This window comes from Aphanomyces invadans (assembly GCF_000520115.1).
Source record: "Aphanomyces invadans strain NJM9701 unplaced genomic scaffold supercont1.6, whole genome shotgun sequence".
In the NCBI taxonomy this organism is placed as follows: domain Eukaryota; phylum Oomycota; class Saprolegniomycetes; order Saprolegniales; family Verrucalvaceae; genus Aphanomyces; species Aphanomyces invadans.
Genome location: NW_008580151.1, coordinates 354,486 through 378,306, shown reverse-complemented (window position 1 = coordinate 378,306; position 23,821 = coordinate 354,486). Strand labels below are relative to the sequence as shown.

At 54.3% G+C, this 23,821-nt stretch overlaps 9 protein-coding genes across 13 annotated transcripts; 4 read left to right on the top strand and 5 right to left on the bottom strand.

Annotated features, from left to right (window-relative positions):
* Positions 1–292: 292 nt before the first annotated feature.
* H310_03867 (hypothetical protein) lies at positions 293–1,066 on the bottom strand (the record flags this gene model as incomplete). The annotated part of the gene is made up of 1 exon (XM_008867930.1): positions 293–1,066. The coding sequence occupies one exon, from the start codon at positions 1,064–1,066 to the stop codon at positions 293–295; it is 774 nt and encodes a 257-aa protein (XP_008866152.1).
* Positions 1,067–2,642: 1,576 nt separating this feature from the next.
* H310_03866 (hypothetical protein) lies at positions 2,643–4,158 on the top strand. The gene has a single exon (XM_008867929.1). The coding sequence runs from the start codon at positions 2,654–2,656 to the stop codon at positions 4,124–4,126; it is 1,473 nt and encodes a 490-aa protein (XP_008866151.1). The 5' UTR covers positions 2,643–2,653; the 3' UTR covers positions 4,127–4,158.
* Positions 4,159–4,896: 738 nt separating this feature from the next.
* On the top strand, positions 4,897–7,600 carry H310_03865 (hypothetical protein). 3 transcript variants are annotated; one of them, XM_008867928.1, is made up of 3 exons: positions 4,897–6,536; positions 6,820–7,296; positions 7,353–7,600. In XM_008867928.1, the coding sequence occupies exons 1-3, from the start codon at positions 4,962–4,964 to the stop codon at positions 7,572–7,574; spliced, it is 2,274 nt and encodes a 757-aa protein (XP_008866150.1). In that variant the 5' UTR covers positions 4,897–4,961; the 3' UTR covers positions 7,575–7,600. The 3 variants fall into 3 exon arrangements, with proteins under 3 accessions (XP_008866150.1, XP_008866148.1, XP_008866149.1); XM_008867926.1 differs by having other exon boundaries at positions 6,820–7,600; XM_008867927.1 differs by having other exon boundaries at positions 4,897–7,296.
* A 691-nt stretch (positions 7,601–8,291) lies between these two features.
* Positions 8,292–10,833, top strand: H310_03864. 2 transcript variants are annotated; one of them, XM_008867925.1, is made up of 4 exons: positions 8,292–9,115; positions 9,180–9,462; positions 9,611–9,985; positions 10,048–10,833. In XM_008867925.1, the coding sequence occupies exons 1-4, from the start codon at positions 8,340–8,342 to the stop codon at positions 10,702–10,704; spliced, it is 2,091 nt and encodes a 696-aa protein (XP_008866147.1). In that variant the 5' UTR covers positions 8,292–8,339; the 3' UTR covers positions 10,705–10,833. The 2 variants fall into 2 exon arrangements, with proteins under 2 accessions (XP_008866147.1, XP_008866146.1); XM_008867924.1 differs by having other exon boundaries at positions 8,292–9,462.
* A 226-nt stretch (positions 10,834–11,059) lies between these two features.
* Positions 11,060–13,469, bottom strand: H310_03863 (hypothetical protein). Its single transcript, XM_008867923.1, has 7 exons — positions 13,429–13,469; positions 13,186–13,352; positions 12,960–13,109; positions 12,570–12,902; positions 12,426–12,476; positions 12,126–12,353; positions 11,060–11,956 (listed from the first exon to the last, which is right to left on the bottom strand). Exons 1-7 carry the CDS (start codon positions 13,433–13,435, stop codon positions 11,192–11,194), a joined length of 1,701 nt encoding a protein of 566 aa, XP_008866145.1. The 5' UTR covers positions 13,436–13,469; the 3' UTR covers positions 11,060–11,191.
* Positions 13,470–13,788: 319 nt separating this feature from the next.
* H310_03862 (hypothetical protein) lies at positions 13,789–15,582 on the bottom strand. The gene has a single exon (XM_008867922.1). It carries the CDS (start codon positions 15,397–15,399, stop codon positions 13,870–13,872), a length of 1,530 nt encoding a protein of 509 aa, XP_008866144.1. The 5' UTR covers positions 15,400–15,582; the 3' UTR covers positions 13,789–13,869.
* Positions 15,583–16,485: 903 nt separating this feature from the next.
* H310_03860 (hypothetical protein) lies at positions 16,486–19,078 on the bottom strand. The gene has a single exon (XM_008867920.1). The coding sequence runs from the start codon at positions 18,999–19,001 to the stop codon at positions 18,087–18,089; it is 915 nt and encodes a 304-aa protein (XP_008866142.1). The 5' UTR covers positions 19,002–19,078; the 3' UTR covers positions 16,486–18,086.
* Positions 16,492–18,250, top strand: H310_03861 (hypothetical protein). Its single transcript, XM_008867921.1, has 2 exons — positions 16,492–18,066; positions 18,174–18,250. Exon 1 carries the CDS (start codon positions 16,591–16,593, stop codon positions 17,821–17,823), a length of 1,233 nt encoding a protein of 410 aa, XP_008866143.1. The 5' UTR covers positions 16,492–16,590; the 3' UTR covers positions 17,824–18,066; positions 18,174–18,250.
* A 605-nt stretch (positions 19,079–19,683) lies between the features above and the next one.
* Positions 19,684–22,734, bottom strand: H310_03859. Of its 2 annotated transcripts, XM_008867918.1 has the most exons (11): positions 22,172–22,734; positions 22,010–22,116; positions 21,834–21,948; positions 21,634–21,741; positions 21,436–21,575; positions 21,232–21,385; positions 20,984–21,058; positions 20,756–20,938; positions 20,495–20,666; positions 20,369–20,432; positions 19,684–20,321 (listed from the first exon to the last, which is right to left on the bottom strand). In XM_008867918.1, exons 1-11 carry the CDS (start codon positions 22,691–22,693, stop codon positions 20,297–20,299), a joined length of 1,665 nt encoding a protein of 554 aa, XP_008866140.1. In that variant the 5' UTR covers positions 22,694–22,734; the 3' UTR covers positions 19,684–20,296. The 2 variants fall into 2 exon arrangements, with proteins under 2 accessions (XP_008866140.1, XP_008866141.1); XM_008867919.1 differs by having other exon boundaries at positions 20,756–21,058.
* Between the last annotated feature and the right edge of the window lie 1,087 nt (positions 22,735–23,821).

Below are 23,821 nucleotides of genomic sequence, written 5' to 3'. Positions count from 1 at the left end.
TGAAGTTTGGTTGGTCCCGAAAGACGATTTTATGTTGACTTTGGTTCAATCTGAAGCCAAAAATCAATACCGAAATTTGTGATTTCAGGTTTAAAAAAGAATTCAGGTTTCGGATCTTGAATCTAATCTGATATTTAGCCGACCGAAAGCTCTCTAATCTCATACTTCCTCTGTTCGGAAATACCGCCGACACTTGCAAATGTGACTTTTTCCAGCTTACTTGCGACATATCAATACAATTGGTCAACTCAAAAATAGAAGCATGTAATTGGTTAAAAACCCGAGTGGACCCTTAGACCAACGATGAAGCTGGGCAGGAGACGTTGGGCATGAGTGCCCCGACACGGCGCAATGAATCCTTACGCAAATGAGGCAATCGGAAGGTATTGCCGCCATTGTTCTCCAGCATAACGCGCATCACGGCTTGCAGGGTGAGAAACACATTAGCGAGTGTATGGCCGCCGCTGAGCTCAAAAGCAGCGAGTGTGGCATGAATGACATCGTCTAACGAACGACTCACCAACTTGTGTTGAAGGGTTTGAAGCGACGAGAAGAACCCAAGATCCAAGACATTCAAGTCTGGACTGTTCGGCGGCTGGCAGCGAACAACAAAGGACCAACCGTCAGTGGACACGCTCAGAAGGTCTGCGCTCGTGATGCCGCCGTGAGGTGTGGCATTGTCATGCTGGAGCACAACACGCTTGTTCGAGGTAGGAAAGGTAGCCTTGATTGCTGGAACAACACGTGTCAAGATGTACTCGCGGTACAAAGGAGCATCAACATTCACCAAAGTCGCGACCATCGTGCCCGCAGGACGATTGCGCGAGTTTCGAACCGCTGGTGCATACTCAACGATTGGCCACATGCCAACTTTGCCGCCGAAGTAGGTGCCACGCTCTTCGTCGTATCGGGACCGCGCGACTGCGGCAAGGAACATGACCTTAGGGATAAACTTCTTGCTTGGCCATGCACGTTGCTCGGGCTCTTCTCCATCCGTCAGGTACACCTTCCGCACGTTGGTATCAGCATTGAACCACTTTTCATCGAGGTGAACATCGTCCCACATGGCATCAAATTCCAAAATGCAAGACGCTGCGATCTGTGGTGGTCGTCGTTGAGCAAAGGCTTGATGCGCGTTGATCGGCGTCGGAGAGTTCCCGCGTTCAAATGCCGGTGGAGTGTCGATATTGGAATTCACGTTGCATCGGAAACTTCACACATGGTGGTGCACAGAGATTGCGGCAACTCCCGCACCATTGCAACAACAACTTCTGACGTGTAGATTGGCGTGCGGCCGACACGACCTTTCTTGCGGGACGGCATCAAGACGTTGTTGTGGAAGTCCTTCCAGACCCGAGCGACAGTTGTTCTGTGAATGCCCATGTCGGAGGCCGTTGAGTTGATTGCTCCATGGGCCAGCTTTCCCATGGACGAGCGCTCATAGAGTCGACGGATTACGTCTATCTTCTTGGTGTAGGAGAGGAGAGTTCTCGGCCGGTGGGTTGTCGGACCATGATGTCGTCGTGCTCAGGTCCCCGAAATTTTAATTTTGATGCACCTGATTTTGAATTTTTATTCGGATGACGGATGGCAAAGTCAAATTTGAGCGCCAAAACTTCCTTTTCGCGCTCTGCAGTCAATAGACCTATTCTTTAGATTTTGATTCTCCGTCGAACATGATATGATTCATCGAATTTGGTGAAGAATTCGATTTTTGGAGTGCCGTTGAAGTCAAATGTCGTCACTACTAGTAATATCGAACAGAGGAAGTAATTCATAGATCTCTATATAAATTTAAGACAAAACATTTACCAAATATGCTCCGTTGCGGGGGAAATCAGCACTCTATTGTGGTTCATTTCATTGGTTCCCACTTCGTGTTGGCGGATGAATTGTAAAATTGACTTGGGACCAATTCGCCGATTAGGATCGCAAGTGCCTGTTGGTTGGCCGAGTTGTCCGTGACATAGTTTTGAATCGCCCCGAGTTGTCCCTTGGCCACGAGGCGTTCTTTGACGTACATCTTCCTGTTGCGATAATTGCTTCGTGAGCTTGGCCGTCGACATTTGATCCTCCTTGTTGACGTGGTTTGGGCTGGTAACGACATGAACTAACCTGTGTTGTTGTTTTAGGTGGTCGTGGGAAGCAGCATGTGTTCAGGCGACGAAGTCCTTGAAGGCAAAAACAAAAACGATTTGTGTTAGACCTCACGTCCCTTCGATGCTTGTTGGCAGTCGTCTTCAATGTTTTGTGTCTCATTCACTTCGGCCAATAGGAGCGCAAGGTTCGATTCGTTACTCAGACCGCTTCGATGTCAGCGAATCGTCACATTGTGTGCGGAGGACATTGCGATGTTTAGTTCAAGGCATGATTGATTCACTCGCCGTGCATCACCGCGAGGCGGGAGGCTGTAGCTGCGTTGGGGAGGCTGTCTGCGCATCTAGGTGACGAAGGAATTTAATAAAGAACGTGCAATATTTACTTAAAAAATGCGCCATTTCTTCTGATATTCAAAGAAATGCGTTCCAACGGTCGTTTGTTGGTAACTATGACATACTCAATTCAAGTATGTTAGATCAGACACGAAGCACGTGTGAAATGTCCGCAATTTATGGGCTTGTTGCTGCACTTTGCGTTTTTGCAAACGATCAACATGGACACCCCACTCACGCCGACAAAGCAAAGCGTCGCCTCGGGCGACCTGGTGCTGCTAAATCCACTCGACCCTGCTGCGATGGGCGTTCGCCCTTTTGGGGCCGTCGTCGCTGTGGCAATGACGCTCAACTACATGATTGGCACGGGGTGCTTTGGTCTCCCCTTCGCGTTTGCATCGGCGGGGCTGGGCCTCACTGCCACGTTCTTGATCCTTGGGTTCGCGGGGGCCCTTATCACTATGAACTACACGTTGGAATCCATGGCCCGCGCGGAGGGGATCGTGTCGCACACCACGGTCGGCAACCTGCCTGACAACTGCCTCACGTACCGTCGCATCAACTTTAGCGAAATCGGTGGCCTCTTTGCACGGGACATGGGGTACCACATCGTGCAAACCGTCATGCTATTCTACTGCCTCGGCTCTCTCTGGGCATATGCCTCGATTTTCGCGTCGTCGATTGCGTCCTTCGTGTTTACATATGCGTGGGGCGAGTCGTGCAACGTCTACGCCATCGACGCTTCCATCCCCTGTATCGACATGTACTACATCAGCATGGCGCTGTTCACTGTGCTTGTGGTTGTGCTGGTCCTCATGGACATGGGCGACCAAGCGATGATCCAAAAATTCCTGTCTGTGTACCGCATCGTCGCTCTGTCCGTCATGCTCGTCACTCTTTTCATCAAGCTAGCCCACGACGGCAAGGACCTGGTCGTAGCTCGCGTCGCCTCTCGTGGCGAGTGGGCATTCAATTGGCACAACTTTAGCGCCGGGTTCGGACCTACGCTGCTCGCTCTCAACTGCCAGTACAACATGCCCACCGCACTACAGCCACTGCATGCCTCGGAAAAGCTCAAGGCGCGAAAGATCACGTTCATTGCAATGACGGTGTCCGCGGTATTTTATCTCTTGCTGGGTGTTCTTGGGGCCATTGCGTTCGATGAAGTGAACCCACTTGCCAGTTTGATGTGGCTGGACTACACTGGGTGTGGAAATGGCTGGTCGCGGTGCCCCCCGGAGTCACCGGCGTGGATCGGTTTAGTTGTGCATGTCTTGGTCATCATGTTCCCCGTGGTCAACATCACGTCGACGTACCCCTTAGTGGGTCTAACTGTCGGCGGCAACATCTTGACCTCCCTTCCGAAGACATGGACCGCGCCGATGAGTCCGTCGCGAGCGTGGATGCTTGCTCGGTTGATGGCCACACTCCCCCCACTGGTTCTAGCCGCCCTCTTCAAGAAGCTCGATGCAATATTCACCTACGCTGGGTTTCTGGGATTTGGTCTCGGTCTCATCATCCCAGCCTGGTTTCAAGTCATTGGGATCAAGTATTGCAGGCGAACGTTCAAGTCGAACTTGGCAGCGATGACTCCGTTTGGGCTGCCCTTTTTGAGTTCACTGGAGTTTGCGACCGTGTTTCTGTACTTGTCCTTTCTCGTCACGGCCGTCGCGCTCGTGTCGTTAGCATTTTAATTCTAACCCTACATCGATGCACATCTTTTGAATGGTGTCTTCGGCGTGGGTAGCGCCACGATGGACACCCATGGCCCACATCTACACCACTTATACACCGTTGCCGCCCCATGGAGCATGATGGCTTGACCTGACACAGAACAGTCAAGGCAGCTCGACTCCACCAAGAAAAAGGATGGCCTTCAGCCCCAGACTCCACGTCTCACATGCTAATTCACGCATTCCGCATGTTACCATGAGCCTCCAGCGAAGCCGGACGAATGCAGCTCTGCTATGCAAGCTGTGCTGAAGTGGCCTGGCATCAATGTCGCTCGTGTCGCCTGGCTGGCGCTCGCTGTGCTCTTGGAAAATACATCAACATTACGCCTGAAGCCGTTCGTATCCGTGCAGTATCATCCGGATAAGACGAGATGCGTTGCATACCACCTGATTCTCCCCAGTAGAGAAAAATATTTCTCTCTCGACAATCACGCCGTCGCTAATTTATCACGGCGACAACACGCCGTCGCTAATTTATCACGGCGGCCAGACGAGGAACCTGGCATCGCACTACTGCTGCATCTTGATCCTGGAGCTCGTATAGACAGTCCACGACGGTAAAATAAAAATGGTTCCTTCTATTCTGCACAGGTCGCTCGTTTCATCACCGTTGTCAGATGTCTCCGAATATATTGCCATCAAAAGTATAACAGATATATCTTGAATTCCACCATCGATATTTCGGATAATGAATCATATATCCGGATCATACTTGTGTAGAAATTAGGTCATTCCCAACTGACTCTTCCACAGGAAGAGCAAGTACGCCCGCCTACCGCCTTCTCCCCTGTCCGCGATGGCTGTCCTGTTTGGCATTCAGCTGTCGGCGACGACTGCCGCGATTGTGTACGCACTGCTAGGCCTGGCGCTCGTGCTTTTGGTCGGTGCCATCATTTATTATTGGAACTATGCGCGGCGAATTGAGAGGTTCCTCGAGAACGACAACCGACACAACAACATGATGCGCCACGACCTCATCGACACGTTTGTCGCGCGTGGGGAGAAGGAGTGGACGTGCTCGATTTGCTTCCACGACAACCATCCGAGCAAGAAGGAATGCGTCATGTGTGGCACACCACAGGTCGTGGTGGACACGATGGAACAGTACTACGAGGCATCGTTGCCACGACCGTCCGGTCTGCGCAAGTCGGACTTTGTCAACCCGACGCTGCACAAGTCGAGGTCCGTCGTACTCGACCAACAGAGTCGCATTCGGTCCTTCCACGTCCGTCGCCTCAAGCAAATGGACTTGACCGCGAGGCAGAAGGCTGCGATGCGCCGTCATTTGTGGCGGCGGAAGAAAGGTCCCGATGGTAATATGCACTGGATCCGCATTGACGCAGACGCGAACGACCCCACGCGCGAGAGCACCATCGACATGGAAATGATGGGCGAAGGACACGACTTCGTCGACATGCTGAGCCCGATCTCGAATACAGGGTCGTCGCTGCCGGAAGAGGAAGAAGCGCACGATACTCACGTGGCGCTGGCGATGCGTGACCTCGGTTACACGGAGGAGGAATCGGTGGGCAGCGCGACGCCATTCATGCAGAATCCGCTACGGTCGACGGCCCTCAAGCAACTGGAAGATGCCGAGGAACGCCAATCCATGTTTACGGGCGATATGCTCCATGCGCCGCCACAGCAGGCGTCGCGCAAAGGCCATGCCGCTGCGACACCCGGCACAGGCTTTGGATGGGGCCAAGGCCAGACTAGCTTTCCCCTCACCGCGATCTCGGAAGACGAGCGCCGCAACAACATGACGGCGTTGTCAACAGGATACGTCCGCCACACGACTGCCGACGGCGCCACCGAGTTCGCGCCGGCATTGGGGGTCGTTGTCAACGGGGCGCTACGCCAGCCCGACTGCGACGACGACCTGGAAGAGATCGCCGCGCTTACGTTTTTTGAAAAGAACAACTGGTTTCTCGAGCAAGTCCAGAAACGATGGCGGCGGTACGAAGACGGCCACATCCAGTTTGTGGTCCGGCGCGACCATTTGATTGCCGACTCGATGGAGCAGACGCTCAAGTGCCCAGCGTCGCGCTTTTGGGAGCGTCTGCGCATCTTTTTTGAGAATGAACCGGGGCTAGATGCCGGCGGGTTGATTCGCGAGTGGTACGAGCTCCTGTGCGACCAACTCTTCAGCGACGAAATGGGTCTGTTTGTCGCGACAAAAGGGTCCAACCTGGCCTACTGGATCAACCCGAAAGCTGTCCTGCGTCCCAACTACCAGCAAGAATTTGAGTTTGTCGGGCGGTTGATTGGAAAAGCGCTCATTGAAGGCTTCAACATGAAGATGTCACTCGCGCTGCCTTTGATCAAGCACATGCTGGAGGTGCCGATCTCGTTTTCCGACTTGGAATTCTTGGTACGTGGATCGATCTCGTCCGTGTGTGGATGCGGGACTGCGAATGCACCGTCCGCGGTTGCGATGTATGGTTTGGGTTTGTGAGGCTGCGATGTCCTGGGTCCCAATGCGGCGAGTATTGCCGGGCAATGGAGTTGGCAAATCCATGACAAGTCGCCGGACGCGTGTGTCGCCGGCTGCGTCGATTGCCACGAGCATTGACGCGGTGGTTTTGTTGCCATCGATCGTTTTCGATCGTGGCTGGCAATCGTGCATGTGGCTTGACGCCGCGACGTTGTGGTAGGACGACGAGCTGTACCGGAATTGCAAGTGGCTCAAGAGCAACAACCAAGCTGAACTGCTCTCGTTGGACTTTACCGTGCAAGGCTTGACCAACTTTGAAGTGATCGAGTTGGTCCCGGGTGGCGCCAGCATCAACGTGACGGACGACAACAAGGCTGAGTACCTCGACCTCTTGCTCAAGTTTCACATGTTTGGCAGCATTGCGTCGCCGCTGGCGGCCTTTCTCAAGGGATTTTACGACATTGTGCCGCTCTTTTTGATTTCCGTGTTTGACTATCAAGAGTTTGACTTGCTGTTGTCGGGGATGCCCGACATCGACACGAACGACTGGCGCATGTACAGCGAAATTCGATGGATCAAGCTTGAGACCCCCAGCGTGGCGGAGACGGCGGTTGTCGACTGGTTTTGGTCGGTAGTTGCCAAGTTTTCGCCCGAGGAGCGCGCGCGACTCCTCCAGTTTGCCACCGGCACGTCTCGCGTACGTATATCGACCCAACTATGGCCGATGATTGGGACGACCTGGACGATGCGTAGGTGCCCGTGCAAGGCTTCAAGGCGCTGACATCGACCGACGGCCGCGTCCGTCGGTTTACGATTCAAATGGTGAACCGCGGCCCGCCCCCGACCGGCCTCATGCCAAAAGGTCACACGTGCTTCAACCGCATCGACTTGCCACTGTACACGAACAAGGCGGAGCTGGCCAAGTACCTGACCCTCGTCATCAATATGGAAATAACGGGCTTTTGGCTCGAATAAGATGATCGGTTTGGAATGGTAGAGAAGTGTGCTGCCAAATGTTGGCGAGAGTGGACGGTCGCGGCGGCATGGAAAGAAGGCGCTGCCGACGGAACGAACGTTCCCGCGAGGCACTGGAGGACCTTTTCGTCTTTGGATAGAGGCTAGTATTTTTCATTCTGTGGCGCAAGTGGGAACTTCTTTACGCTCGTGCGTTGTTCGTTGAGCCTGGTTAAATCAGGGATGGCGCCTCGTGTGCAAGGAGTGACCTTGAAACGTGGCTGGTTGGCATGCTAGTTCTGAGGAGCCGTGACAACATACACAGTGCACGAATGAAGAAACTCTCGCCTAGATACATCCTTGGTCTCGATCACGGCGGCGACAACTAGCCATCGACAACATCGCACAGAGGGACAGCTCAAGAGAGTGAAAGGAGGTTGGACAAGACAGGGCGTTCGTGTCCGTGCGAGGAAGGCGCGGCGGAGATCTTGAAAGAAGCCGAATGCTCGGCGTGACTTTGTATGTAGGTGCAAGTTGATGGGCTCCTCGAGGTGCAGAGTCCTGCACCCCGTCGACGTCCTCGCAATGGATTCCTGGCATGTCTAGTGTCCAGCTGGCATGGTGGGTTTGTATTAAATTTTATGATGGCAATGGATTTGGTTTTAATTCTTTCATACTCCAAGATATTTTTGAATGGTACATAAAATAGTTGTTTCGCATCAAAGAATTTGATTCTCTCGAGATCGTCGAGGGAATTGGTTGAAAAGCACCCGTTTGCACAGCATCATGACGGACCGCGCGGCAATGCTCAAGCACACGTCCATGCACAAAGGCCTGACCAACCACATCGGACAGAACAACTGCTTCTTAAACGTGATCATCCAGTCTCTGTGGCACTTGGACAGCTTCCGCGTCCTCATCAAGACGAGCGATCACACGACGCTGCACACGGTGCACGACACTTGCCTCCTCTGCGAACTCAAAGAAATATTCACGTACTACGAGTTCAGCGACGAGCAAGCGCTTGCGCCCGACAACGTCCGCGTGGCACTCAACATGCTGAGCTCGCAAACAGATCGGTTTCGGCTGGGTGCGATGGCCGATGCCACGGAAACCCTCGACACCATCCTGGCGTCCATGCACACTGACCAAGTCCGCCACCACGCTCTTACGGCCACAGACGCGACGGACGCACGCTTGGTATCCCCGCCCGCGTCCCTTGCGTCCTCGATCGAAATCAAGGACACCGACTGCAATCCCAAGTGCATTGGCCACGCTCTCTTCGAATCCAACATGTTTGACATGTATCGGTGTGGGAAATGCGGCGCCACGTCCGAGCCAGAGATGTGGAAGGATACGCTGTACCGTGTCTACTTTGCCGAGCTGTACGATTTCGTGTCAATGTCGGCGACGAAATCCTCCATCTTCCGCGGGAGCTCCCCCACCGCGGCGAAGCAGCACTCGTTTGAGGCGGTGCTGCGAACGCTGTGGAACGAAGGGTGTCGGCGATCGTGCCCAGACAGCGACCAGACCCAGTGTCCCGGCCCCTGTCTCATGGATCGGTAACTTGGTGACTGTCATGCAGGTCGGGCGCTTGACCAACCTCGCTCGACGGATGGTTCGTAGGTGGCTCATGAAATTTCCAATTGTGTTTGCCGTGAGCATTGTGTGGCCGTCGACAACGGTTGGTGGCACGGAACTCAAAGCGTTCGGCAACATCATCCCCCACGAACTCGACCTTGGGCAGATCTTCCACCTCGGCGGAGATGCCGCCGACTTGGCCAAAGAAGAGGCGATCTACGTCTTTCGAGGAATGGTGTGCTACTATGGCCTCCACTACGTGAGCTTTTTTCAGTCCCAGTCGGGACGCAACGAGTGGTATCTCTTCGACGACGTCCAAGTCCACAGGGTAGGCGGCACAGGCAGTTGGATGCATGGCGCGGAGTGGCGTCAGCCCTCTCGACAAGCTCGACTCGCACAACGTTTGCGTCTTGTTTCGATAGCCCTTGCATTGGATTTGCTTTCTCGACGCGTTAATGCACGCTCTGGTGGCGTAGATTGGCACGTGGGAAGAAGTTCGTCGGCGCATCGAGCGCGGGTGCTACCAACCGACGATTCTCTATTGGGAGAAGAACCAGCTCAAATTTGACCAGCTCGAAACCCTCGCCCAGCAAGTTCACTTGGCACCGACGTCACCACGGCCGGGGAGTCCTCACAAGCACCCTCCCGCCGCACCGGTTGCTCCGTCCGCCGCACCTTTGCCGCTCGACCCGCTAGCAAGTGCAGTCAAGCTGTCGCCGCCGAAACCAGGTCGTCCAAAGCTAGCGTGCCAAGTCTTCACGTCGAATGTCGCCTCCATCTCACCCAAGTCACCACCGCTAGCACCCGAGCAAGTCGAGTCGCTCGCCGCGCTGGATACGCTCGAGGCACTGGTACGTCGAACAACCAACGACTCGAAGTGGCCACGTGTGTCATGACGAAGCTTTCTTGGTAGGACGAGGAGCTTCAAACGTCTTCCCCCACTCGTACTAGCCAAGCCACCTCGCCTCCATCGTTCCCAACCCCCCATGCTGCCATGCTGACGAGCCCACGAGCAGGACGAGCGACGCCGCCATCGTCGTGGGAAATCTTGCGTGCGCCGGCAGATTCGTCCCCGGATGGTGTATGCCGCTACATCGTTCGTCTCACTGCGGAAGATGGTGGGCTCGGGCTTGTGGTTGGCGACCACCAATTCAGCAATACACCCACTGAAGCAGTACCACCTCATCTGACGCACTTGACGATTACAGAGCTGGAAGCACCGTCGCGAAACTCGGATCGAACCAAGCCACCATTGCCCGCGGTTGCGTGTGGAGTCATATCTGTTGGCGATTTCCTCCTTCAAGTAGATCGAGAGGCTGTCGACACAACGTGGACTCCCATGACAGCAATGGAACGCCTCGTAACAGCTTCCGGACCCATCACGCTGACGTTAGCGCGCCTTGTACCATGGAGCTGTACCTACTGCACACTTATCAACGACGTGGGCGCAACAGAGTGCGCCGCATGCGACCGGCCGAAGCAAAAGATAGCGAACGCAGCTAGCCCAAAATCGCAGGAAGGCCACGGCGGACAAAAAAACAGGTTGGCAAGTAATGAAGTATTCGTGTAAGTGGGCGAACGTACCGGCGACACGAGGCAGGCGATCATGCGTGCCTTACACCGCCGTCACGAGAAAGGGCGCGCAGGGTCATAGCCCGAATGCACTGCCGAGATGGCACCAGCATCAGCGACAGCCATTCATCGTCAGCGACAGCCATTCATCGTTGTATCGTTTGGACACAAGTGAACACAAAGGCTGGGTGAACTGCAGTGAACAAACTCCTCGAAAGACGACGGCGCCAACCAACCCAACAAATTTTCTGAGCGCCACGGGGGTGAATCCATGGGATTTGCGAACGATTGCGTCGCCATGGAGGCTGCCGGTGTTGGGGTACGATCTACTGACCAGCGGTTGTGAAATTGCAACGACATACAAGTGCTGGTGTTTTAAATCGGACGTCGGCGTGTGGCGCAGAGATGTTTGAAATGCTAGTGAAGAAGGAGAGCGACGTTGACCAGTCGAGTCGACTCGTTGCATCAACTTACGATAACTGCACCTACGGCGCAGGCAATTCAAACTCGACATTCACATCCCATCGGCTGCCAGGCTCGCGACAGGTGACAAACTTGACAAATTTCATCGTGGACGTGTCGCGGACCACCAAACTCAGAGTGTTTGGTTGCGCGGGGATTTGCACAGGCGCATGACGTTCGTCGTCGTCTTCGTTGTCGTCAGTCGATACAGCGACGTCTCCGATGCCGTCGTCTTCGGCGCGGACGTAGCACTCGTACCCCGACGTAGTCCACGGCCCGTCGTCGTCCGCTGCAGCGTCGCTTGCTTCGGCATTGCAAAAACACAAAACAACGTCCAAGATAGGACTCGACGGTTTGGACGATGGCGCATGGTGGGCCAGCGTGTAGTCCAACCCAGGTCGAAACCTGCGAACTTCTGACCGGGCGGCGGAGGGCGCGACGCCCGTGGCCAGAGACACCCACTTGATAAAGGCTGGACACTGGACCAGGAACGTCTGGATGAACGCCAAGAGCTGCCCTGGGGTCGGATCTGAATTGTTTGTTGTAGTCGTCGCTGGCTGCACGGTTGGGCATGACGTGTCCAGCGCTGGAATTGAAGCCGGCACGGCGCCCGTATAGCGAAGGTACCGCTGAAGGAAGAGCGGGCCCTGGGCAGTCCACGAACCCGCTTGGTCGTAACCGGCCGTATAGGAGGGAACTTGTCCGTGCCCGAGCTTCTCCGCGCTGTCGGCTGCTCGCATAGCCGCGTCGATGGCAGACACCCACGGAGACGTCAAAAAATCTTGCAGCTACATCAATCAAGCAAATTGGATAGAGGGCCCCGTGCTGTGTACACGCCACCAGACACGAAGCCTCGGAGCAACTCCAAGGCACACAACCTGACGGACGTGCCGCACAACTGAACGCCATCATCGACGTAACGAGACCCAACGATTCAAACCCAGAGCAAACTCCCACCTGTATGCTGCCCGACTGCTGGAATGCCTCCTGGACCTGCTCGAGAGTGTCTTCTTTCAAGTAAATGGGGTTGATAAACTTGGACAGGTCGGCCATTTCGGTTTCCGTGAGCTCTTCGGAATCGTCGCCGCCTGGAGATGTCACGAGGGCCACAAACGGATGTTGAGCAGCTTCAATAGCGGCGACTTGTTTGGCGGTGGCAGCGTCGACACCGTCTGGCGCGCCGTCCTAGCACGAACGAGCGCACGCCCCGTGACTCTATGTTCATGCAGGGGATATATTCATGGCATAGGCTAGTACCTGGTGGTACCAGCCCTGAATGGACAAGCGCGGCTTGTCGGCGTACACTTCCTAGAGAGTGAAATGACCATACCGATTAGTTGACACCATGGCAATGTAATGCCAGCGCATGAGGACCAACACTAGCCACACAACTTGTCGTACTTGCACCGAATGAAAGCTGACGCCGGGCGCGACAGGAAACAGCGCGAGGGAGTTGTACGTAGGCAATGCAAATGCGGTCGGCACCAACGCCGGGATCCCGGACGACGGCACGGTTTGTGGATACAATTCCAAGGCACCGCCGTCGGCCGCTGTCCATTCGTCGTCCGGGTCGCTGAGGTAGATGACGTAGCTGATGCATCGCGTGCCAATCACGTCGTCGTGAGGCAGGAGGTGGCACCCAGTCATGTACACGTTGGCGGCACAGTCGACTTTGTCCGTGAGCGGGCCGCATCCCGTGATATCGGCCATGTACTGCCGGAATTCCGATGTGTACTACACGACGTTCGCCGGTGTTAGGTCCAACGGATGATCATGGAAAGCAGTATATACCAGGGCATTGCGCAGTTGCATGAGGGCAGGCAGCTTCTTGGCCAGCGGACTCGACGCTTTCAAGTTGCCCAAGTCGATGGTTTGGTACAGTTTGAACAAATCGGTCTCTTTGAATGTGCTCTGAAGCTCTTGGACGCATTCCGTGTGCACCTACAGACCGGAGGATATCGGAGTCACCACCACGAGCCAGTCGACAAGACCAGAGAGCCAGGATGCCAACGCGTACCTTGCGCATGTGCTCGACAGTACACAGCACAGGAATTTGGTAATGAGGGAACGGAGCATTGCCTGCGCAAACGCCGCGGATCGCTCGCCGTGCCTCCGCCGACGTGCCGAGCACGTCGGGATGCAGCACTGCTGCTGTATCTGTCTTGATCTTCTTCACGCTGGGCTCTGCATAGGCATTATAAAGACTTCAACACAATAGCCCTTGCATGCAGTGGCCGTCATGCGCTGGGGCGAAGTATACCTGGCATCGTCGGTGACGGGATGGCTTAGCGTGGTTGGCACGACTTGGTGTAGCGTATCCGGCAAGTTTCGGATAAATCAAGGTGATCTGCACACCGTTCAAATGTCCATTCGGACGAGTAGGTCGGTGCGAGCAGCGGGCGAGTGGAGCATCTGCTGCATGGGCGGGCGACGGCTGAGCAACCAACGCTAAGGCGAGCGCATGTGCGCGTATTCGCAAACTTCCAAACGACGGACCCCGAGTTTACAGCAACCTTGGGGAACGAGTTGTGGAACAGCAAGTGGGCGAAGTCACATCGCCAAATGACCATGTGCTAGGTCCTTTCCACTAGCCAGCAAGCACACGTACGAGCGATGTAATGGACAGACGTGGATGCAGGGAAGAATGCTTTAACGCTTATGTATACTTGAAGTGTTCCAGTCTCGTTGTGGTGCGCGGTGTTTATGACTGCGCGTGTGTTGCATGCAGGCCGTTGATGTTTAAGAGCAGGTTGTGCTTTTGCTGGGCGACAAATACGTCCGCCATCAAGTTGTTGGAACCATTGCCAGCGATGACAACTTGGTCGTTCGCGGCGAGCGCGGCCATGACGTCGAGGCGTTGCATTTGAAGTGTGAACGCGCGTTGTTTGGCCAGTTTCATGGACGCGATGCCTTCTGCTTCGGAAATGATTTCCTTTGCTTTCGCTTCGCCGATCGCTTGGATCTGCGCAACGTCGGCGTCCATTTTCAAACGAAGCGCGTGCAGCTCGGCGTGGATCTTGGTGATGTCGGCCTCGCACGCCGCATCAATCTCGGCCTGGATCATCTCGGTTTCGGCCGTGAGCTTGGATATTTCTAGTTGGGCGTCGGCCGCGATCTTGCTGCACCGGACCTGACGATCTTGGTTGATTTTCGTCTGAAGCAGCTGCGTGTTGGCACAGATCATGTCGATTTGCTTCTGGATCTCGGCGCACTGCTGTCGCCCCGTCTCCTCTTCCTCCATGCGGATCATCGACTTGGACAATTTCGTCGTGTCAATCTCTTCGCGGTACTGCAGCAGCTGCATGTCGCTTTGCTGCTTCATGGTTTGCTCCTTGATTGCGCTCGTGTACGTGGTTTTTTCTTCCATCTGCGACTCAAAGTTGGGCGGCAACTTGACGTTGGTGATCGCGACGCTCGTGATCTCGACGCCGTACGGGTTGAACTGCTTGTTCAGGTTGTTCTTCATGTCTTCGGTGACGCAGTAAATGACTCGAGCCGCGGGGGGCTCTTCCCAGTGCCCTTCGTCGCCAGTGTCAGCGTCTTTGAGCGCCATGCGGGGGCCGATCAACGGGGCGTCGTCCTTCTCCTCGTCGTCGTGGTTCACGGGGGAGAGGGGCGCCGGAGGGCGGAGCTGCAACTCATTCTTGAACCGTTCCTTGACTGTCCCATCGCGCAACGAGTACACTTCCGTGTGCTGGACACTGCGCGCCAGCGCGCGGACCGCTTCTTCCTGCGCGTCGCGGAGCTGCGTTTCCAGTCCTTGCGGGCCCATCTCGTACACGAATCGCTTCACCAAGTTCGGGTCCTCCCCCTTGGACTCGTCCCCAGTGATGCGAAACACCAGGCACATGTCGATCTGCACCGTGACGTCGTCGGCGGTTTTACATCCCTTCACGGGCGTGTCAAACACAACGTACTGCTTGGTCACGAGGTAGGCAACTTTGGTGAAAATCGACGCCCGATGGAACCCCGCAGGCCACACTGGACTGGCCGACCCGTCGGGGTGCACGTAATCGATATCCTTGCCGTGGTGCTGGACAATTGCGTACATGCCGTCCGGAATGCGGATGTATGGCATGACGAGGCTCCGGCCAGGCTGCAATATCACGACCGTGCTCCCATCGGCGCACTCGCCAAACCTCTTGTTGGCCGAATCGACTCGCCAAATGTGGTCGAACAGGAGGTGCGTTTGCGTCTTGTCCGTCGATCTCGATATCGTGGTCGCCGTCATGGTGACGAGTTGAAAAATGAGTTGCTCGCAGGTTGATGTGGTCGACAGCTAGTCGCACAGTCTGTCCTGGGAACGTCGATCAAAGCAGCAGCCGTGGGATGCGAAGAGACCATGCTCGAGCTCATTCGTCGTTGGGTCGTCGCATCCAAAAAAGCTCCACGACCTCTTCCGACTAGGGTACGTACAGTCTAATTGGGAACTATTCCAGACGAACATTCACAGTCATACAAAATCATAGTATAATTAATCTGTATTTAAAAAGATTAAACCTCTATGATGTTTACAAGGCCATACACTTCTTCGAGGCGGCTCTCTTCTTCAATACGCTGACCCAAAAGCTCCAAGTTGAGCATGTCGTCATTCTTGTCTTTGCTTCGAGGAATCTTGTAGTTGAAGTCTCTAGCCACTGCTGCAATCGCAACTCGCGAGAGCTTACCGTTCACACTCTTTAAAAGGAGATCTTCACAAACGCCCCTTGCTGGTCATCGGTCAAATTTGACTTGGATTTTGTATGGGAACTTTGCATTGACCTTTCGCAATTTTAGACCAATCAGAAAAGAGGAAGATGAATTTTTTGACTTGTCTGGTTCCCAATCAGAGTAGTATTTCTCAAGATCGTCCAACGAGTGGATATAATTCTCACGATCGTCCACGTTGAACGTTCACGAGGTATTTTTATTCCAAATCGTCCATAGATGTCAAATAATTTGGAAGGTTTGCCACCATGTGCGATGCTGATCATTCGTGCGAAGCAGACCATGTTGAGAAGTACAACGTGCGCAGTCCTGTAGCATGCCGCGCGCACGAACACGGTCACCAAGCCTTCGAAGTCGTAGCTCTGACGGACGCTTGCATGGAGCCACCATGTCGCCACTCAACTTGGTTTGCCTGGTTGCACTGGCCAAGCTTGTCAACTTCTACTAAACCAAAATATATTTTCTAATGTTTGATTGGCTACATTTTTAAGAATACCACATCTTTCGTCCAATCGAATATTTTTATTTGTTTTCATCGCGGACATCTTCAGAAGGTTCCCAGGATCCACGAAAAATTGGAGCAACTGATCCTCACGCGACACAGAGAAATGTTGGAATCAACTCGCAGCACGCGCCACAACGCCTGGGTGCTCTGCAACAAGATCCTGTCGTTCGCGCAGTGTTTGAGTTGGCGCATTTGCTAACTCACGCTGCCATGAGCACACCGTCGAACCCACCCAAGCATACTATGGTCGTCCAACAGACGATTCGCAAGCCTCTCCATGCGGAAGCCCACTTCAACCAGAAGACCAAGGACGGCAGCATCCCGATCGTCCTCGTGCCCAAGTACCCCCACTTTTGCGACACGTTCGTGCGCATTCCGTCGGGGATGTGGGTGCTGTACCAAAAGTGGAACGCCCACGCGGGGATCCTCGAACCGGGGTTGATCCCGGTGTGGGCCGCGTACAACCGCGTCTCTCACATCGTGACCAAGCACGCCGTCGCGTACTCGGTCCAGGTTGAGCGGTGCCCAACGTCCGACAACGTGATGGTGCACATTGACATCTCGATCAACTTTCAAATTGGCCCGACCGCCGACGACGCGGTCAAGTTTGTGTACATGCTTGGAGCCCAGCGCTTCAACGAGCTCATCTCGATGCTGACAGCCGAGGGCATTCGCGGGCTCGTGCATTCGGTGCGCCACGATCAAGTCCATGACCTGCGCGAAGAGTTTGCAAGCGAGATGAAGCGGGACCTGAATCACAAGCTCGTCGCACACGGCGTCGTGATCCATAACGTTAAGGTTACAAACGTAGCGCTGCCGACCCGGCTGTCGGCCACCCTCGAAAAGACGACTGCTTTCAAGACCAAAATGGAGGAGCAGGAAAAGAAGCACGAGAACGACATGCGCATGCTTCTGAACGACGAAACCAAGCTTCTCACGGCGATCCAAAAGGCCAACGACCGCAACATTAAAGATCTTGTGGCAAAGAAGGAGCGGGAGCTCATTTCTCGACAGAAGCTCATCCTGGACAGCGAAAGCAAGATGGAAGTCACGTGCATCAACGAAAAGGCAAAATACGCCGCGCTCATTCTCGCGACCGAGGGAAAGCGCGATGTTGCGTTCGCGACCGCGACCGCCGCCGCAACGAAAAAACGCAATGACGCGATGATGCTGCTCGTCGCCGCCCAACGTGAGTACGAGCAGCGCGTAAAGGCCGAAGAGATCAGGCAACAGGCCCTGGTCGATGTCGCGAAAAAGACGGCGGCGGGCATTTTGGCCGCTGCCACCGCCGAAGCCAACTCGGCTCAAGCGCTAGCTGTCAAGCGCGAATTCGAATACGCTTCCAAGAAGAACGAAGTTGATACAGCGCTCGTCCGCCACGCCAAGATGGTTGTAAGTGGCGAGAACGGCGAGGCGCTCATTCACCGCCTCGTCCATGCCTAACCTCGCCCAACTACATCCATATTCCGCCATGACTACGACAACAGTAGCGCACTCAATCCACGCAACTGTACTTACAGATCAACCTTTCCTTGCTGGAAGTACTCCCGACGCACGTGCGGGGCTTGCACGCCCGGGAGATCGTGCAAGACATTGCGTCGCAAAGATAAAGCCCTGGCACGCGCTAACGAGGCGGAAGCGCTGTGTAAGGCACTGAGTGTACGACATCCTCCACAAGGCACAGTGGTAAGCAAATTCCTACTGAGTTAAGGAGTGGGCTGGGCGCCGCTGTATTCGTGACTGGTTTCTGCGTTGGACAGGAGGTGCGACCTCTGCTGATGCATCATCGCTAGCACGTCCGTCTCAATGTGTGCGAGCTGGTCGAGGTCTTTGACTTGGTGGATTGCAATGCGCAAGTTCTGGAGATGGATGGCTAGTTCCTCGTGGGATTCTTCGTCCGCGTTGTCGTTGTCGTGAATGGTGCTGCCACACGATCGAAACACGGACAGCACGGTGTCGTTGTCGGCCATGACCTCCGCGGACGCCTCGTCGACATGGTGGTGGCCAGCAGCCGCGGCAGCACGCTGCCGCTCATCCTCGGCGAGACGCATGATTTCTTTGAGCACTCCGCGAGGAATGCGTTTACCGCGATGACTGCGTGACCGTGGCACCCAAAATCGAAGTGTGTTCATCTTGGCGCCGTCAAACAAGAACACGATGAGAGCGTTTGGGATGTTTGCCAACGCTGTGCGGCATGTGCTTTCCCGAGACGTGTTGATGAATGAAAACCAAAGGTCCATAAGGCTCTGGAAGTTTTCTTCACGGCGACGCGCGACTTCGGGAGTCCGAGAAATAAGGGTACGCGACGGCATGCGTTCCTTGGTCAGCTCGAGCAAGGTCGTACATCCTGGGTTGTCGCACGGAGAGTGTTCTTGGCTCGCCAATACACGCTGCAGCTGCTTCACGAAATCGTCGAAGTCGTGGAACGTCTTGCCAATTCGGAAAGCGTTCCTCGTGACTGTGTTCGTCACTTCGATCACATGCACGGTCGTGCCCTGGGTCGCAAACAAGCTCGGGACTTTCGACGTGACGATCGACGTGGTGATCTTTGCAAACACGTTCGATTCCGTCGTCGGCCAAGGCTGTCGTCCGGACCTGGACGGCACGCACGATGGCTGCATCGTGTGCGGAAGAGAAAAACGCCGTGGCGGCGCACTTTACGAACTGCCAACCCCATCCCGAGGAAATCCGGCTCGTGAGTCCAATTTCTGAGAACTGTCGCGACAGTCCACCGAAACTTCGATCGAAGTCCTTCTCCATGTGCATGCATATACCAGTACCACGGCGCACCGTGACCCCGCGGCCGGCGAGCCCAACCACCACCATGGCCTCGGGGCCGAGATGATTCTACTTTGTAGGCAGAAATGGCTCTATGATGTGTTTGTAGGCATCATAGAAATGGAGAGACCACTTGACGAGTGCAATATGCGCGAGTATTGCTCATCTTTCCACGATAGTTTGAAAAACAAGAAACGAGAATACACTTGGACTCTTCGGATCTCATGCCCCCCCCCGTCGTTGAGACGGCATTGACCTGGACTCCCGACATGCGTCCCCGAGTAAAATGCAGACATGAGTGGGAGCAGCGAATGCCGCCTCGAGTGCCCTTCTTGGTCTCTGCATCGCAGAAGCAAGCGTCCACCAGGATCGCGTCCTGCGAGAACGACTTCGATCGAAGTTTCGGAGGACGAGACAGAATATTCGCAGAAATTGGACTCCCACGTTGGATGTTCTCCCCTTGTCCCAGCTCAACTTTAGTCGAAATATTCGATAGCTATTCCCATCAAAAATAGTTTTGACCATGTTGTGCAGTTCGTCCACACGTCTCAACACCGTCGATTTTTTCCGCCGCGCATTTTTCGCATGCCGCGTGGGGCAGCTCTTGTCCTTGCCACAATGGTCGCTCGAGACGACAGTGCATCCGAAGGAAGGTATTGCGCATCGCCTCCGCAGATTGGATGCGCTGTGTTGAGCGCTCTGAGCTCGTGACATTTGTGGCAACCTACAGGGTACACGAAGTGTGCAATGGATCCTCGTTACGTGCCAGTGAATTGCATCTGTGTGGTCGTCCAAGGCCAACGACGTCAGCCACGGTGCTTGGCAGATTGGTGATCACGTGCCCACCTTCACACTGATTTATGTTCTCTACATCAGACAAAGTCCCTCGTACGACCCCATTTTCCCATCGCAGCTAACGACCCCCTCGACGGCACTTCTGGGATAAAAAGGATTGCGCTGAAGGCACACGATGTCATGCCTTTATTCCTTTTCCTCTCAAGGTAGACGCCCCATGTCCCCGTTTCAACCCCTTCCCGGTCCAAAGAACCCAGAGATACGAGCCCCAGGCACTCAGCGTGACGTTGTTCATAAAATAATAGAGATGCCACCTAAATGTTGGGGCCATGGGTGAAAACATTTACCCTCGCGGCGCTGCGATCGGACTACAATATTGTTAGGAACACTATGCATACCTAGGCTCGACACCTACCTCATCATTTGGTCGTCGTGGAGGATGCCAATCCGCTCCAACAGCCTCGCTGTCGCCGGCGTCGCTACGAAAGTTTGATTCCATGAACCACCACCTGATACACGCATCGACTAGAGTACAACGTACGTGGAAGGGGCAATCCAGACCCTCCACTGGTCGATCCAAATGGCGACTGGTCCGATTCTTGGCGGCGGGTGTTTTGCGTTGGTGTCAAGTCCATGCGCAGCCGTTTCTTGCCGCCTTCTGCAAACATGTCCGCCTGGTTCGCGCCCCTTGTCACCATGGCGTGACGTTCAAACTACGACAGAAACCACGAAACTTTCAGCTGTGTACATTTCGCCACGAAATCATCCACCAACAACGTCACAGAGGGCATTGCCGCTTTACCTCGAACTCGAGTCGGTCCTTGTCGAGCCGTTCGGCCTGGACCATGTACTGCTCTCGCTCGGTCTCCATATGTTGCGCTTTGATAGCAATTTCTTGGCGTTCCAACGCAACTTCCTCCAGCATGTCTTCCAAACCGCTCAGGTCCAGTCGAGCGCTTCTCGGGTCTTTCTCGTGCGCCGCGACCTGTGTGAGTGCCACTTGGATCATCGCGTCTTGGTCTCGCATCACCTGGTACGCTTCCTGCAATCGTGCTTCCAGAGCACTTCGTTCGCGGTCTTGTGTCGCATCCATCAGGCAGGCAATCTACATACAACAACGCCAACTGTTAAGAAACAGGCTTACGAGTCGTTGTGAGCGATGGCTACCACACAATAACGGGACCCACTCCATGATATACATGCCAAAAAACTGTTCAGTTGATGCAGATGTCGCTCGATTGCGTCGCACGCAAAGATGTATTTGATTGCACGACGTACTTTCGATCGCAGCATCGAAACATGGTCCTCCAGGACATTCAGGACGTTTTCAGGACCGTTTCGCAGTGGCATGGTAAATGCATGGACCAGTTTCGACTCATCCACGACTGGCAATTGCAGCTGGTCATCCCATTGCTGATTGTCGTTGCCATGGCTAATTCACCATGAATCCAAACGACGGGACGATAGTAGCGCTGTACGCACCGGTGAAGAAACCACTTGGCGGCCGCGCGGTACTCTGCCATGGCTTGCTTGAGTTCGGCGTAAAACTGAGCCAGTTGCGCCCGCAGGGAATCGTTTTCTTGGAGAAGTGTCAAGTGTTGCGACTCGTACGACCGAATCATCTACTCCACCACGAAAATTCACGTCACGTTTGTGTCGAGCAAGACTCCAACACTGTACCGTGTTGATGATATTGTGCTCGCCAGAAGTCTTGGACTGGTTCGACGTCGAGTTGCGAATTTGGTGGCACGTCTGCTTTCCGTTCAACTCTTTTCCCAGCGCCATGCCCTGTCATGTTGAAGTTTATCAATATTTCCGATAAGGTAGGCAAGGCGTTTGTGGTAAGATGATACAGCGAATGCCATGGAAGAGGTCTGTACCCGCTTGTCTGTGGAGGCTTTGTTCAAATACGCGTTGTATTGCTTCTGCAGTCGTTCGTAGCTGACTTCGCTCTTGCGCAGTTGCGCCTTGTAGTTGGTGTCGACGTGGGTCAGTCTATGGGGTGGGGTTTATTAGGTATGGTAGCGATCGGCGAGATGAAGAGTCGCAGCCTTACTGAATGCACTTTCGTTCGAGCGCCCGCTTCTCCTCCTTGAACTGGAGTCGCTCCTTGGTGTACGCGGCATCCTTTGCAGTCAACTGGTTTTCCAAGTCGGAACAAGTCTACAGAATGTGCAGAAGCGTTCAAGAGAAGCATGCACATCAAGCTGGAACCAACCTTGCGCTCTGCTTCAAGTTGTGCGGTCAATGTTTGAATCTGGTTGTTCTTCCGATGGATTTCCTTTTCGTATCGGATGAATTGCTCAGCCATTTCGTCTGACTTGCGCATTTCCTCGCGGCGTGAATGTAATAGCCAGTGCATGCAATCCATGATGCGCCGCATGTCGGCATCGTCGTCCTGCGACGACGCACGAAACACGAGAGACGTGAATGCGTCGTGGACGCCGTACTGCTGGAGTTCAAGCTGACGGTTCAGGTATACTGCGTTCTCTTCGATGGAGTTGTAATGCGGTAGTTGCCATTGTTTTGTACCACCAACGCGAGGTGGATGGAACGTACTCTCTGCATGGCGGGAGTTTGCTGGGGGGACGTTTTCGTTGTTCCCAATGTGGGACGACGTCATCAACGCAGCGCGGGATGAGCTGCTGTTCTTCTTTTGGAAAACATCGCCAAAGTCTATCGCGTACCCACACGCAGAGGAACTCATCATTACAGCGCCATCCACGGTGTTGTTGTCCATCTGTCCCGACACCGCCGACTCCCGCGCTTGTGAGTTTGTCCTTTGAATGTTTGAAAAACGGTGCGATAGGACGTTTGATTGGCTATAATAAAATCCATTCTCTTGTTTGATTCGTGCATTTGTCCTATTTTTACCAATCACAGATCTGCAAAAACCTTCCAAGTTTGCTTAATTCGTCGGCGTTTGGAGGATCCTGCGTACCAATTGTCACGTCCGCAAGGCGCCAATTCTTGTTTGATGCCCCGCGTGAATTGTCGTGCGAGCATCTTCATGTTCTACACATTTAGCATCCACATGAGCGCTTTCGATTTTTGTTTCATGAAGCCACGTCTCTCGGTCGTGCTTTCCATCGCCAACCCTCGGCGACAGCTCCACTTGGGACACGTTCATCTGCCCTATAGGTCGCTAACGGACACGCTGATCTGGCTTTTCGATCGATCTGGTTCCATTGGAGAGTCCTTGTGAGTGCTGCACTGTTGCGGATTTCGTGGAAGGGCCACTGGCGAAACATTTGCCTCTTGGAGCTTTTGCCATGCATTTCGGTGGCGTGTAAAGCTCGCCGATGATTTGAATTGCGTGCCGTGTGACACGTAGTATACATTGACAGGACACTCGTCGAAATTTCGATTCCACGAGAGTGAGGGTCGAGACCAGCGCATATCTCAAAATGTTTCAACCGCGGTAGCGGCATAAATATTTCCATAACGTTATACGGTTTTCATTGGCACGCCCTCTCCAAGTTTCCAACCTTTTAACCAATCAAAACAATTTTGGGCCACTTCATTCAGGTCAGCGACGCTGCACAACCTGCAGCGACACGGGAAAACGCTTCGAACACATTGCTACGTTGTCTACCGCGCAAGATTTGGCTGCCATGATAGAGAATGAATCAGGCAGCCAGGACCACCTCAGCTGGCGCACTGAAACATGCTCGACCGGTGTACGGCCGTCCGTCGAACGTATTTGTACTGGGAAATCGCCTACGTCGAGGTTGCCCGGCTCATTTTGGTACGACGACCCCCGAGTTGCTTGTATCCCCCGCGTCAACATGCGAACGGAGTTCCGTCGCTAGGGCTATGCTAAGAGCGTCCTCGTGTCGTGGCCGCTGGATGCGTTCGAAAACTTGGC